At 37.6% G+C, this 16226-nt stretch overlaps 2 protein-coding genes across 4 annotated transcripts; one reads left to right on the top strand and one right to left on the bottom strand.

Annotated features, from left to right (window-relative positions):
- Window positions 1-451: 451 nt before the first annotated feature.
- Window positions 452-1587, bottom strand: LOC109172193. Its single transcript, XM_019321340.1, has 2 exons — window positions 1362-1587; window positions 452-1260 (listed from the first exon to the last, which is right to left on the bottom strand). The coding sequence occupies exons 1-2, from the start codon at window positions 1585-1587 to the stop codon at window positions 452-454; spliced, it is 1035 nt and encodes a 344-aa protein (XP_019176885.1).
- A 613-nt stretch (window positions 1588-2200) lies between these two features.
- On the top strand, window positions 2201-8544 carry LOC109172276 (transcriptional adapter ADA2b). 3 transcript variants are annotated; one of them, XM_019321443.1, is made up of 13 exons: window positions 2201-2539; window positions 2966-3021; window positions 3330-3508; window positions 3796-3861; window positions 3970-4095; window positions 4170-4230; window positions 4626-4689; window positions 4777-4835; window positions 4939-5010; window positions 5113-5335; window positions 5418-5628; window positions 6049-6294; window positions 7914-8544. In XM_019321443.1, exons 1-13 carry the CDS (start codon window positions 2490-2492, stop codon window positions 8103-8105), a joined length of 1605 nt encoding a protein of 534 aa, XP_019176988.1. In that variant the 5' UTR covers window positions 2201-2489; the 3' UTR covers window positions 8106-8544. The 3 variants fall into 3 exon arrangements, with proteins under 3 accessions (XP_019176988.1, XP_019176987.1, XP_019176989.1); XM_019321442.1 differs by having other exon boundaries at window positions 4170-4245; XM_019321444.1 differs by lacking the exon at window positions 2201-2539 and adding an exon at window positions 2790-2875 and having other exon boundaries at window positions 2927-3021; window positions 4170-4245.
- The last annotated feature ends 7682 nt before the right edge of the window (window positions 8545-16226 follow it).

The following is a 16226-nucleotide window of genomic DNA, read 5'->3' as shown; positions in this document are numbered from 1 at the left end:
ATATGTTCCAACAATCTAAAAATGAATGTTTATTTCAGGTTAAATAATACTACCTAGAAATTAAATGTGATAATAATTATATTATATAGCTTTGTTTATTTCAATTTATATGATCACCTTTGGTAGTATAATATTATCATCACATAAGAAAATATGATTGGGTGATAGAAGATAATCTGAGTATTTATCATTTCTTAGATATTATGGAGTACAATATTATGTTTAAATATTTCAATACTACCATTTATACTACATTTTTTTTTTTTGAAAACCAAAAACTTCATATATTGCATTAACTTAACCCCGAAGGAATAAACGATGGGAGGGACTCCCTCCAGACTGAGCGTTCATGTACTGCTCCTACATGTTTAGCTAAAGCATGAGCAACCAAGTTGGTGCCTCTGCGTACAAACTTAATAGAATGAGCTGGGAATGAATTAAACAAACGTAATCATGAGTCTAAAACAATGCCAAGATACGAGCGGAACAAACTGACGTCTCGGAAGCTATCCACGAGAACTGCGCAGTCCGTCAAAATAACAATACTGTGATAATTGTGGTCCTGAAGCCATGAGAGAGCCTCACGTATTGCCATTGCTTCGGCTAAAAGCGGATCATATGGGCAAGAGAGGGGGCCATTTACCGCTGCTATAAAAACACCTTCCGGGTTGCGCACATAGAAGCCGAAAGTTGGTGCGTGTTGTGACCCATAAAATCCAGCGTTCGTACTACATATCACGGTATTGTGGGCGAGAGATGCAGCAGCCTCGTGTAGTATGGCAGGCGATACTTCGGACAGCGGCTGTGGCAAAGCAGTAGCAATGGGCAGTAACGGCGCAACACTGTCGTGAGCATTTGATTTAATCCATACGGCCCAGGTTCGGTGAAAAGAGGCACAAAGCTGCGACGGGTTAGGCAAAGCGAGGTCCCAAACCGCCATGTTCCGGACCCTCCATATTTCGTAGAGTATTCCACATATTTGATCTTTTTGAAAACCAGCAGATATTGCTGAGTTCCCTAGCCAAAGCTCCACCCACTGCACAAAATCATGATCACCAAAGTTAGGGATTTGGAGTTGTGAAACATTCCACACATGTCTAGCATAAACACAATTGCATAAAATGTGCATAACATCCTCTTCAAGCACACCACAAGCAGGGCACACATTTGGAATTTCCACTCTTCTTCTAACCAGGTTAGTAATTGTTGGCAAAATATTAGTGATAGCTCTCCAAAGGAAAATCTTCCATTTGGGAGAACCTGTAATTTCCAAATGTTATTCCATATTGCATCACATGGGGCATTAATCTCCCTAAGCTGCCTATAACCATTCTTGACCGTATATACTCCCCTTATATCACCCGCCCAGTACCAATCATCCTTAAAATCCACACATACCGGGGTCTGTAAAATCAAGCCAGCATCCCTGGGAATAAATAACTGCAATATTAAATCCTGATTCCAAAATCCCTGGTCATTATCTATTAAGTCTGCCACCATCAAATCAGGATGTTGCGCAGGCGAATCTGAGTGAACAGACGGGTCATGGGAGTCAGGCAACCAGGGGAGGTCCCAGACTTTTGTCATTCTTCCGTTGCCAATTCTCCACCATTTATACTACATATATCATTTTTATAGTCAATTTCAAGGTAATGTTACATTTTAACAATCTTAATCGCTTTCAAAAAAAAAAAATCTTAATCTTAATTGAATATACAAATTAATGTTACATTATAATTTAGAAAGTATAATATTATTATTTACAATAATTTTACATTCTGTGAGCTAAACACTCCTCAAAATTTTTAAGATAAGATATTTTTATGTATGTGACAATTTTTTTTTAATTAAATCTGTGAAAATTTATATTTTTATTAAAATTAGTGAGAAATTTAGCGAATTTCATTAAAAAAAAATTTTGAAGTGCCATATATTTATAAGAGAAAAAAAACACATAGAGAAAAGACCAATATTCGAATTTCGACAACGACATTGTAAGAATTATGTTAACGTGTGCAAATTCCTTGTGCACATCGATATTTAGAAGCGTTCGAGCGGATTCATCGTGATTTACATCCTCTTAAGTGTTCTATCGGATAAATTCAACCTCTTGGGAGAGGAAGAGGAAAAAGAAACAAAAAAAGAAAACCTTTTCAAAAAAATCAGGACTTCAGGAGGAAAATACTAAAAAAAAAAAAAAAAAAAAAAATCACGTTATTACCATTCTGATAATGCAATGAACATTCACAGCCCAACGCAAGAATTTAGGTTTCCAAAAACAGCAAAGTTGAACGTTGAGAATTCAATTAAGAAAACCCCCAAAACTGGAAACTAAAATTCATTGACTCTCTGCTGGGTGTCTTCAATCTTCGTCACTATTCACTAACCCAGTTTAATTTAGGGTTTTGCACCCCCGAACAACCTGAAAACAAGCATATTCATACGCATATATACGTAGCTCTTTGAGGTCTTCGAGCTTCGGAAAGTGAATGGGTCGGTCTCGCGGAAATTTTCACGCGGAAGAAGATCCCAGTCAAAGGTTTAAACTTATATACTTCAAAATCTAGTTTCCTGCTTTAGCTTCTTTTGTATTTTCTTCTGTTTCTTTGTGCTTAAATATAATTTAGCTGGGATATTGACATACTGTTATGGTTTAGCATTGAAATTTGCTTTTGGGTTGATAAATAGTTAGGAGTTTGACTTGCATTTGGACAAAGATTAAACTTTTATTAATTGTAGTGATTTTATTAGTTGTGTTCGTGAGACAAGTAGCATTCCAATGTTTAAATTGTCATTTTATTTTGACCTATCAGTTGCATTGCCATTTGTGTTCCTAGTGTGGAATCTCTTTGTTGGTAATTCACAATCGTAGTTATTTATTTTCTATTTTTTTTTTTTTCTGAAATGATAATATAAAAGTGTGTAGTTTCATGAATGTATTTTGTTTTCTGTTTTTGTTACACAGATCAAGGAGGAAAAAGAATGCCTCGAATGGAGAAAATTTAGATTACATTACAGCTGGTGAGCTCTGTTTTATGCCAACTACATTTCAGCTGAATCCACTCTTCATTCTCTTTAAATTTATTGCTCAGCTTTTCTATTTCCTTGGCCATTTTTTTCTTTTGTGCACATGAGAAGGAGATGTTAATGACCATGTTATGTAAAGGTGCTAACATCATTAGTAATGAAATCCTTCCAAAGAGTTGGGTAGACTATTAACGTGACTTTAGCTCACTGTCAGGGTCAGACTAGTTTTGTAAGGTGTGGATTGATTATGAAGTTTTTGATTTATATGGAAATTTGTTTATGATTGGGTCTTTGCCATTCAGGCCAAGGGTCAGGTGAAGGCAAACCAGCTTCGTACCACTGCAACTATTGCAACAAAGATATTACTGGGAGAATCCGTATCAAATGTGCGGTGTGTTCTGATTTTGACCTATGCATAGAGTGCTTCTCAGTCGGTGCTGAAGTGCAGCCTCACAAAAGCAATCATCCTTACAGGGTTATGGTTAGTTCCGCACTACTTGAATTTTCATGGTAGTCCTCTTATCTTGCATCGACAATATGACTACATTGGACAGTCTGTTGAATGCTTTCACTGATAGTGTAAAATTATTAACAAGTTATGCCCTTGATGAAATCATTTCATTGATAGTGTTAAATTAGTAATAAGTTATGCCTTTGATAGGCATTTCCCACATTGGTGTTAAGGACATTCCTAACTGGATTTAGGATTAGGGCATAGTTGAATCAACTCTTGGTGTGATATTAACCTTCCTTATGTCATTTGAACAGGATATCTTATCTTTTCCCCTTATATGTCCAGACTGGAATGCTGATGAAGAAATGTTACTTTTAGAGGTATTTCTTAAATTGTGATTCTTGATTATATACGCATACCATCCTTTATCCTTCTATTAACTATTTTTTTTTTCTTCTCCAATATTTTGCTTGAATTTGTTTAACTAGGGTATTGAAATGTATGGCATTGGTAAGTGGGCAGAAGTTGGCGAGCATGTTGGGACAAAGACCAAAGATGCATGCATTGAACACTATAGGAGTGCGTACTTGAACTCCCCCTACTTTCCTCTGCCGGTATGATAATTGGCATAATTTCCAAATTTTACCCTTTTGTCCCAACATTTAACCCATATCAAATGCTGTTTCAGGATATGACACACGTTGTTGGGAGAAACAGGGAAGAACTCCTTGCCATGAGTAAAGAAAATGGTGAAGATAAGAAAGGTTAGTGTTATAATTTGATGGCTATTACTTTGTGAAATTTATTTCTATTTCTAGCTCTATCATTCTCAAGGTTGCAAAAATCGCTAGGCGCCCTCTAGGCGCCTGGGGACCGCCTAGGGCGCCTAGAGCGATTAATCGGCGCCTAGAGCGCCTAGGTGGCCGACCGCCTAGCGCCTAGGCGCGATTTTTGCAACACTGATCATTCTGCAGCTACATACCTGATGATATTTTTAAGACTTGGAAGAGATTACATTGGACAAAGGCTGATAGATGTCATTTTGTTTAACAACATGATGCATTAGGGATTTAAGCTTTCTGTGTTCAAATTAATGCTTCTTTTTGTGTTGGTCCATAATATTGGTTGATTGTGATTATTACAGGATTTGTTTCACTTGGGGAACTAGCACGGAAGAATGAATTACCATACTCCCCATCAAGAGTAAAGTATGGTTTTCATATCCCATGTGCTACTTTGTCGCTTACATGGTTTCCATTTGTTTTTAACATTGATTCTCTTGCACTATTAATTAGACTTGAAGACTCAAACAGAAGTGGATCCTCAGGCCGTTTGACTTCAGCATCCAATACTGGTAAGGAAGACCTTGATCTTGGTATATGTGTTGCAGTCACTTGGTCTTTCTTAAAGATATAGATTTTACTGCGCATTCTTATAATATAAACATATACATGCAGGAACAGCTGGCATTAAAAAGCCATCAAAGAAGGTCTTAACCAAGGACCAAACTGACTCAGTAAAGTTGGAAGGTTGTACATTATACTTAAAGTTGTCATTGGTGCAGCCAGCGTGTGAAAATAAGATCTTTAAAAACTCAAGATCATGAGTAAATTTTCCTTGTTGATTGGCAGATAATGTATCAGCTCTGAATTTTGGAAGCAAAAAGCCTAAGTTATCAAAGGATGAGGGCCCATCACTAATGGAAATAAGTGGATATAATCCAAAAAGGCATGAGTTTGACCCAGAGTATGATAATGATGCTGAGCAATTATTGGCTGACATGGAATTTAAAGACGCCGACACTGAAGAGGAGCGTGAACTGAAGTTGCGAGTTCTGCGTATCTATTCAAAGAGGTATTACTTACTACATTTGTTTTAAAGTATAATTGTCCTTAATTATAGTGCTAGATTGAATACAAAATGAAAACTTTGGCAGGCTTGATGAGAGAAAACGTAGAAAAGATTTCATAACAGAAAGGAATTTGCTCTATCCAACTGAATTTGAGAAGACGCTATCTCAAGAAGAGAAGGATATATGGCGACGCTATGATGCCTTCATGCGTTTTCATTCCAGGGGAGAGCATGAAGAACTACTTAAGGCTATAATCTCTGAGCATAGAATTCTGAAAAGAATAAAAGAACTCAAGGTTGGTTGCTCTCATTTCTGAAAAAGATATTTACATGTATGATTTGCTTTTCTGGAAATAATTTGTGCTGCCCATCAGTCTTTCTTTATTGCTTTTCTCTCTGCACTTGTTATTGGCCGCAATGGGAGAGTTGAGATAATGAAATGGGTTTATACTGCTATGTGTTCAACTAGCTAACCGGTTGGATTCAACCTTACAGTTGTCGTTTGAACTCACCAGATGCCCCCTGTCCATTCATGATTCTAACAGTTATGTTGATGTTAAAACTTAAAATAGAAGTTATTTAAAATTTAAAATTTTTAATAATTCTTGCCTTTGATATTGAATTAGCATTCTTTTTTAGGCTGTGAGACTTTACAGATATTGACAATGCCTATAGCAATAGTTTTCTTAACTGTCCTTCCAAAACCATACCTGCAGGAAGCTAGAGCTGCTGGGTGTCGTTCATCAGCAGAAGCAGATAGATACTTTGAACAGAAAAGAAAGAGGGAAGTTGAAGAAAATGGTCCCAAAAAGGAAAATTACCATGTTGGTCCAAGCAGCCTGGACAGTCTGAGTTCACTTGGAACACATTCAAACAAACGAAGCTCAAGCTTGGCCAACTTGAGTTCTCTTACTGATTTGGAATTTGCAGCACATTCTGCCATAGAGCTCTTGTCTGAACCTGTAAGTATGCAACTTCTAATTTGAAATGAAAGCTAATCCTTAGGTTTTTTATGTGATATCAGTGCATGCTTGCTCTGTATTTACTTGTCTCCTGGCGATTGTTTTTGGTATTGGTCTCTTTAGTAATCGTTAAAAACTTAAAATAGGTTTTACATAACCAGCTTGGTTGGCGTGAGTGGCCGTGCACTCTCATCCCTTATGAGAGGTCGGCCTTTCAAAACCCCCTTCTGATATGGAAAAATCAATATGGCCAGCACTTTGCCCCTTAATTGGGCTGGCCCGGTGCAAACGGAAATTAGTCTGAGTATGGTAAAGGCTTAAAGGTGCCTCCTATAATTAGGGCCTACTCAGGACACCTCGTGGTCTAACCAAAAAAAGAAGGGATAAGGGTCAAATAGACCCTCCAACTTTATACGAAAGTGCAATTAGACTCTTGAACTAAAAAAACTTCCAATTGAACTCTTAAACTGATTAAAAATGTGCAATTACCATTTTTAACAAGTTACCAAAAGGTCAGATCGGACGAAGAAGTCGGATGGCTTTGCTGTCCAAATTGAGGGCTTATTCGTTCGACTTCTGCGTTACATTTGAACGGAGAAGCCAACGAGTTTCTCCATCCAGATCTGGACCGAGAAGTCCGCTGGCTTCTCAACGGAGAAGCCATGGCGGCAGGCTGGGCAAGCTGCCAGCTTGCCATGGCATTGTGTGTGTGTGTGTGTGTCTTTTTTTTTTTTTAATTTTTAAATTTTAATATACTCCCTCCGTCCCATTTTATGTGTCTGGTTCGGTTAACGAGGTTTGACTGAAGTTATTTTTAATCAAAATTTTCATAATATTAAGTTTAGTATTAGTATACAAAATTTATATATTTTGAAACTACACTAAAAGTACTACTCCTTCTGTCCCATTTTATATGTCCTACTTATTATTCATTGGTCAACCCAACTCTTTCTTTTTTGTTTATTTTCTTTATTGTTTTTTACTTATTTTAAAATTTAATTTTTTGTGTTTAATAGTACTTTTAGTGTAGTTTCTAAATATATAAATTTTGTATACTAATACTAAACTTAATATTATGACAAATTGCATTAAAAATGACTTCAGTCAAGTCTCGTTAACCGAATCAAACACATAAAATGGGACGGAGGGGGTATTAAACACAAACAATCAAATTTAAAAATAAGTAAAAAAATACTAAAGAAAATAAACAAATAAGAAAGATGGTTTGACCAATGAATAGTAAGTAGGACAGATAAAATGAGACGGAGGAAGTAATTAATTAAATTTATTTAAAAATAAGTTTAAAAATATTAATTGACGTGGCATCCTGCGTGGTAGATGACTTGGAGGTAACATGCTATTATAGGTCAAATGGGTTAATTGCACTATTTTAATAAGTTTAAGGGTTTAACTGAATGTTTTGTTAGTTCAGGGGACTAATTGCACTTTGGTGTATAGTTAGAGGGTCTATTTGACCATTATCCCAAAAACGAAAAAGGTTTTATATCCTTGTGCGTAAAGATTCTTTTAGTTTGTGGTAGAAGTTTGGATTGTTTTTAGTGTTAGACATTTGATGGTGAATAGCATGAGTTTAACTTGTGACATTACGAGAATTACAGGAGAAACAACTATGTCGTGACATTAGGATGCCGGCACCACATTATCTTAAGATGCTGGAATTGATGACAGTACACATATACAGTGGAGACATCACCAAAAAGTCTGATGCTTATACCTTCTTCCAAATTGAAACAACCAAAGTGGATAGAGTCTATGACATGCTTCTGAAGAAGGGTATTGCTCCGTTGTGAAAATAAGTTGTTAATTCGTAGATTATCTATTCTTTTAACGGCTGGATGGAGCGAGGATGTTTTAGTGGTACAAATGTGCATAATTCATCTTTCCACATCAGGCTGCATGGTTTCAAACCTACGCCATCAGGATCCTCTGATAGTGTAATGTTGTATAACCAAAACCATAAATTTGTAATTTTAAACTTAGTTTTCTCCAATTTCATTGTGTTTTCAATTGATACATATGATTTGAGAGGCTGTGTGCTCATAGTGTCAGTTCCCAGCAAATGCAGTGATATACTCATTACCCTGGAGAAATTTCAGTCAGGCATTGCAGTGTAGATCTCTTTGACATGTTTGGGGATACCAGGTTGAGGAGAATCTTTGAATCTTGGTTTCAATTTTGTGTTGAAATTGCAGCAGAGTGATGGTGATAAGATTTCCTCAATTGTTGTACCATGGACTAACATCCATATGGACTCTAATCTAAAAATTATGTGTCTGCATTATGTATCTGCAGTTAATAGTTTGTGTTTGTGGACCTTGTGGTTACCGTTTTGTGTCTTTAGTTAACATGTTATTTGCCTTTAATTTCTTTATAGACACAAAAACGTTAATTGTAGGTACAGAATGTAATTGCAGAGTGCAGACACATAATTTTGAAGGTTATTTTAGACTAGGGTTCAAAATGCAAGATAGATCATAGTTTATGGTATAATTTGCTAGATTTTCTTGTTTGGGCTTGGATCACTACACATAATCTGAAGGCATTTTAGACTAGGATCCAAAATGCAAGATAGGCCATGGTCTATGGTATAATTTGCTAGATTTTCTTGTTTGGGCTTGATCACTAAATGAGTTGTATTGAGAAAGTCGATAAGAGGGCAAATTTTATGTGAACTATGGTTCATAGTGTTGTGTGAATCATAAAAAAAATATTTTTAATATACTAAAAGTACATTATTTGTATTATAAAAAAAAATACATTATTTGTGTATTGAATGTATATTATATAAAAGAGTGTAAGCGTATGGACTCTGTACCTGAAATAAAATAAATATAACATGCGTTTTTGTGTCTTGTGCTATGCGTTTTTGTGTATTGTGTTATGCGTTCTTTGTGTCTTATGTTATGCAATTCTATACATTAAGAATATTGATTCTGTACCTGAACTAAAGTAAATATATAACATGTGTATGTATCTTATGTTATAACTTATAAGTTTCTGTTTCTCATGGTATACAATTTTGTACCTTAAGCAAATGAATTTTGTACCTGAAATAGATTAGTAGTTGTGTAACACACAACATATTGTGTGTTTTATTTTACGAATTTATGTCTTGTATTATGAAATTATATGCCTATAAAACATATATTATCTACATAAATCAGATTTGAGAATAAGTAAACATATAACAATGCTATGGACCAAATATAAATTGCCCCACTTCACACTACAATCTCATTTACAGGTTTGGTCCAAACATTTTATAGGCCCGAGCGAAAATAATAAAAGGACCCTTATATGAAAAGTTAAAATTTAAAAATTTAAATTTAATAATATTAAAAAAATGATAATATCAAATATCATAATAACACACATTTTCATCAAGAATAACACAAGCAGTAGTAAACAAAATTTACGACACATTTTAATTCTGTAATGAAAATTTGTTACAATATTTAATTTTTTTCCTTTATTTTTCAATTGAGATTTTATTCAACAGCCTAAGAGAAGAAAAAAGTGCAACAAGAATTTTTGCAATTCATCATGAGGCAAGGTATCAAAATGCAGTACTGCCAGTACAATATTGATTTTTTTTTTTAATTTGTAAAAATCACCAGCCACAACAAAATTGAAATTTGTTCATAAATATTAAATAAAGAAACAGACAATTTCTAATCTGCCTTACTGCCTAATCTGCATTCTGAAATTTGACAATTCCTAATCTGCATTCTGCAATTCGGCCAATTTCTAACAATTCTTAATTCCAATTACCAAAAACAACAATAACAATTCCTAATTCTAGAAACAACAATACAACAATAAGGCATTCCGAAAACTAAATTCCTAATTTCCAAATCATAGTTTTCAAAAAAAAAAAAAAATCAAATCATAAAATACCTTTGCAAATTGGAATTGCATATTACTGAAATTAGACAGGTGATTAGGGGATTTGGTGAAGCACTGAAGCCACGAAGGGACTACGAAGACTATTAGGCAAAGGCGTGGCGGTGGCAGGCCGGCGTCCGGCGAACTAGAAAGTAGCGAAGTCGATTTGGAGAGAAGATTTGTTATTTGTCGATTGTCGAAGTAAATTTTTGATTGCCATTGTTATTTGGCTTCTGAGCTTTTAATAACTTTATTTTTACCGTTGAAAAGAATTGAATGTGCGCGACCGGCGAGGCAGAGGGCTGCGTGGGTGTGCGACGTCTCGATCTTCTTCGGGTCTGTTTTCTCGTCTTCTCGACTTCGGTCTTCCGTCTCAGCGTCTCTTCATTGTCTTTTTTAATACTCAGTATATACTATTAATACTAACTTAAGTAATATATATTATATATAATATATTAGTATATCTTATGACCTATCACCTATAGGCCCCTTCTAGTGATGGGCCCTGGGCAGGGGCCAGGCTGCCCTTGTCCCTGGGCCGGCCATGCTCATTTAGCACACTAAATTCTTCATCGTTGTATGGGTATGCAACCCATGTTAATTGGGCCCCAACAGGAAAAAGTTGGTGGTTTAATTTGGACGGCCATGTTCATTTAGCACACTAAATTCTTCATCGTTGTATGGGTATGCAACCCATGTTAACTGGGCCCCAACAGGAAAAAGTTGGTGGTTTAATTTGGACGGCCCATCAAACTCTAGTAGAAGGACTCACAAGATGACATGATGTTTAATATGCTCAAGCAGCATCTAGAAATGTGAAATATATTTTGATTTTAAATTGCAATATATATCAATATTTGAATTTCTATATATATTTTTAGAATAAGAACTTAATGCATTAAAACCAAAAGAAGAACTCAAGAAGATAATGGGGAGGATTGTCGAACCACTCTCCGCAATCTGACATAGAAACGGCTTCCCGAGCAACAGTGTGGGAATCATGATTCGCAGATCGCTTAACAAAACTAAAGTCTACACCATTTATCATGGATGCAACTTCTTTAACATCGTCAACAATAAAACCAAAAGCAGAATTAAAAGAGTTCGAACGTAAAGCAAAATAAACTAATTGGGAGTGTGTCTCAATGTCAACGTTCCCTATTCCTGTGCCCTTCAACCAACTAAGAGCTTCCCGTATGCAAAATGCCTCCGCCTCAACAACGTTATTGTAACACCCCGTGTTACGATCCTCAAACCCGAATTAATTATGTAATTAATTCCGCGAAAGAATAATTAAAAAGGATTTAATCTGATCAGGACCCCTTAAGTAATTAATGTGGTCCACGGAGGACCATGGACCTTTATCCATAATAAAGCCTTTAATCCTGTTAGAAATAAAGAAAGTGTGGCTTTACTATCCAGATTCTAATTAGGATTCCTAAATCTATATATAGGGAATTAGAAAGCATTTAGAAACCTTTCCACCCATAGCTCTATTACTCGAAAAACTCCCCCAAGAAACCTAGCCAAAGAATCACCCATCACCAAGCCTAGGAAGGTCAATTGAAGGAAAATCTTGGAGAAGGATCTAAGGAGTTAAGGAAGAGTTAATTAAGGCTAAGAGGAAACCCATGCCTTACAAAACATATTTTCCTTTCTATATTTTATTTATTGGCTTTTTTGATAATCGTATGTATGATCTCGTGATTATGCCTTGATAGAGCTTGTCTTAGGGTTTATGTTGTGATTGATTGATAATCCTAATGATCCTGATATTCGTATGTGGTTATATGCATGATCTTGTGTTCAGGCATGTCTAGAGCTTGTCATTTGGGTTTATGTGGTAGTATCTTGATGTTCTTGATTTACTATGCGTTCTAGTTTTGAATCTTGGCATGTTTAGGGTTTGCATCTAGAATGTAATTGCGGCGTTTCTTGGCTTAATTCTTGTTGTTCAAGTCCATATTGTTGTTGGGATGTGTTTGGACTTGATTTTGGGTGAAAGGGATGAATTCCCGAGTTGGAAAAATGCTAAGGAACACATGTACCAGCGGGTAGTCGGTGGGGGGACGAACCCCCACCTGACCACCCGCCGGTACAGTCACTCGTACCAGCGGGTGGACGACCACTCGCTGGTACGAGGCCGTCCGCCGGCGGGTGGTTATCCACCCGCCGTTCCGCCCACTGGTACAGGCGGCTTGGTGTGTCGTTTTACGCCGTTTGTTGTTTCCCGTGCCCCGTTTGACGTTTGGGAGTCTAGTTTAATGTTTCGGGTACCGATTTAGGAGTTGTGAGTCTTGATTATTGCATGTGGTTTGAGTTGGCAACCCGTTGGCTTAGGATGAGATTTGTATGTTCCCTTGAGAGCCTTGTACCCTTCCCTTGTCGTGGCATTGTGAATATTGAGTATTGGTATTGAATATTGATCATTGTTTATTGTTGCTGTTGAATGTTGATTGTTATGTTGTTGTCTATGATGAGAAAAGAGATGTGATTGGTGGAAAAGATATGTTGGCGGTTTGGCACTATGAGTTCTCGGTTATTGTGCTAAAGGCACAGACCACTTGATTAGTATGCTAAAGGCATAGATCAGGTTATGTATTGGCACTGCGGGGTGCTATCAGATTGGTGGTTTTGTTGGCGGTATGTCGGTGGGGAGCATGCGTGCTCCGGAGGGATAAGGGAGGCGATATAAGGGTGACCTGGAGGTACAGGTTGGAACTAAAATAAGGATGGAGAGGCGTGAAAGTTTGAACTTGGTATAAGGTTGGAACAAGAACATGTTTGTTGTTGTTGTCGATCATTGTTGAGTCTTATTATTACCCTGGTTTGTTGTCAAGTCTTGTCATTGTATTCTCTGGTGGTTTTAGGTTGCATGCTAGTACCTTTATGTTGCTTTACACTGTTAAGTTTGTTGTTATGCCTTGAGTCTCGATCTTAGTTTTAAAGTTAGAGTTGTTCAGGATTATATATGTATTCCTCAGTCGCAAAATGGTTTTCTTATATCTACCTATATTGTACTCAACGCGTGGGAGTGGGTTACTCAGCATTATTCGCTAACAGTTATTACACCATATGTTTTTCAGGTATTGATTAGTAGCTTCGGAGCGCGCTAAATGGACTCGTGGATTTAGCTTAGATAGCTCTAGTATTAGTTAGATGGCATGTGTGCCTTGAATTGTATTTGAATATTGATTTGCGGATTACGCTTGTTTAGTTAGTTTAGCCTGTGCACCTAGGTTCTCAAACCTAGATGTGGCATAGCACCCTGACTCGTATGTTTAGCTTCTGCCCTGTTTGGTTAGTAACGATAGATTCGCCTTTATTTCATAAGCTTTAAATATTTTAAAAATTAGGGGTGTTACAGTTATACTGACCCAAAATTTGCACTCCTTTAGCTGCCAAAAATCGGCCCCCGTCATCGCAAAGGACACAGCCTAAACCCGTATAATTATTCCCTTCGTCAAATGCATGCAGTGTCCATATTCAACTTCAGACAACCTGGGGCTGGCAACTTCCAAGTAGTCGAAACGGTCTACATTCCAGTACTTTCCTTCATCACCTCATTAACTGCCTTCCAAATTGCAAGATGTGAGAGTGCGGTGTGTATTACTGTATTGCTATCAAAGGGAGAGGTTTTCCAAACCTTGTCATTTCTACTGCCCCAAAGACCCCAACAAAGCATTACAAACTTACATTTCATGTCATCAGATAGCTTTGCTAATAATTCAAAAAACCAATATTACCTTGTTCATGCAATGTATTCGGCATGCCCACAACAGACCAAACATGAGCAGCGTGCGTGCAATCCTTGAACAAATGGTAAGAGGACTCCTCGACTTGGTCGCACATGTGACAAGCCAGAGTACTTTGGATTTGCTTCACAATTAATGCATCACACTTGGGCAGCATTAACGAGGATAATTGCCAACAGAACACCTTCACTTTAGGTGGTACCTGCAAGTTCCAAATCAGGGGCCATGGCTTATTTTCATGAATCTATCTCACCAACAACATTCGATAGCAAGACTTAACTGAGTACTCCCCCTTAGACTCCCCATACCCATGCATAAGGGGGTTTTCGCAAACTTACTGGGATGTTTAGAATAATTTTCGCATCACACACCTCAAATATGTCATTCACGCATTCCACATCCCAACCAAGGCCTTGATCATTAAATAATGAAGAAACAGGAGCCTCCATAATCGTATCATGTAGTGTGGTACGTACGTAGGGGTCAGCAGCAGTGAGTAGCCGCGGATCAAGGCCTATTTTTGTACTCCAGCCATCACCTATACTTTGTCTACAGCCTGGCTTGATAGCATCCCTTGCTTTCCAAATTCCACGCCATATAAATGAGGGATTACTACCGGCAGCTGCATCAAAGAAAGAGTAGTGAGGATAATAACGACTTTTATAAATACGAGCTATGAGCGACCCTGGTCTTGTAATAAGGCGCCACGCTTGCTTACCCAGAAGAGCAAGGTTCATCTCTCGTAATTTTCTGAAGCCCAAACCCCCTTTGTCCTTTGGCATACACAACCCATTCCATGACTTCCAACGCAGTCCTTTCCCGTCTCCAATTGTTCCAGTCCACCAATACTTATTAAGGATTGTTTCGATTTCTTTGCATAGCCCGATAGGTAACAAAATAACCATCATAGCATAACATGGTAAAGCTTGGAGAATGTTTTTCAGAAGCACTTCACGCCCCGCACGGGATAGGAATTTTGAATTCCAGCTACGCACACGATTCAGAACCTTATCTTTTAAAAAGCTCAATATCGCCTTCTTGTTCCTACTCACCAAGGAGGGAAGCCCAAGATATTTCCTAATTGTATCACCTTGACTAACTCCAAGGATATTCACAACTTCACTTCTATTCTTCTGCGGCACATTTGTACTAAAACAGACCAATGACTTGTCAAAATTTATTTTTTTGTCCAGAGGCAGCTGAGTAAATATCCAAAACCCCTTTCAAATGGTGACTTTCCACACTATTTGCACGAAGAAACAAGAAATATTCATCTACGAATAGGAGATGTGTAATTGGCATGGCCCCTCGCGCAACACTCACACCGTGCAACAAACCCCCGCGCATACGATTATCAATTAATGCACTCAAACCTTCGGCTACCAACAAGAAAAGATAAGGTGATAACGGATCACCCTGTCAGAGCCTTCTCCCCGAAATAATTGGTCCCAATTGTCGTGCTCATAAAGAATGTAGTACTTAATAGAACTAACCGTTTCAAACAGAATATTCACCCATTTTTGCTCAAAGCCCATTCTTACCAGAATAGCTCGGAGGAACCGCCACTCAACTCGGTCGTAGGCTTTGCTCATATCAATCTTGAGATCCAGGACCCCATCCTTACCTTGGGTCTTGCGCTTGAAATAATGATGAGCCTCGTAAGCCAGCGGTATGTTATCGGTGATGAGTCGACCCAGCACAAACGCACTTTGTGCCTTAGATATAAGCTTATCTAGAAGGGGTTTCATCCTGTTTGCACAAACCTTCGTGGCGATCTTGTATAAGATATTATAAAGAGCGATGGGGTGAAGGTCCTTCATAGACTCGTGATTTGCTTTCTTCGGAATTAACACCACAAAGGTGTCATTCGCTTTGGTTGCCAAGATTGCAGATTCTACAAAACTTCTGCAAAACATTGTCACATTTCCTCCAAACACTGCCTAGAAATGTTGAAAAAACCCAAGACCAAAACCATTCGGCCCCGACAATTTATCCGGGTGAATATGGAATAATGCAACCCGAACCTCCTCCTTGCTAACTGGCCGTACCAGTCGCCTATTATCTTTTGGCGTCACGTGTGAATTTATGCAAGCTAGGGCGTCATCCATTTCTCCATTCTCTGGCGTGAACAATTTATCAAAATATTCCACCATAACTCCTTCGACTTCATTAACCCCTACAGCCCATGTACCGTCATCCTTTTTCAGCTTTGTGATATTATCCCTCCTCCTCCTAGACTGAGCAGAGTTATGGAAAAATTTTGTATTTAAA

This window comes from Ipomoea nil, unplaced genomic scaffold (genome assembly GCF_001879475.1).
Source record: "Ipomoea nil cultivar Tokyo-kokei standard unplaced genomic scaffold, Asagao_1.1 scaffold0415, whole genome shotgun sequence".
Taxonomy (NCBI): domain Eukaryota; kingdom Viridiplantae; phylum Streptophyta; class Magnoliopsida; order Solanales; family Convolvulaceae; genus Ipomoea; species Ipomoea nil.
The sequence above is the reverse complement of the archived record's forward strand: the minus strand, read 5'-3'. Positions and strand labels throughout refer to the sequence as shown.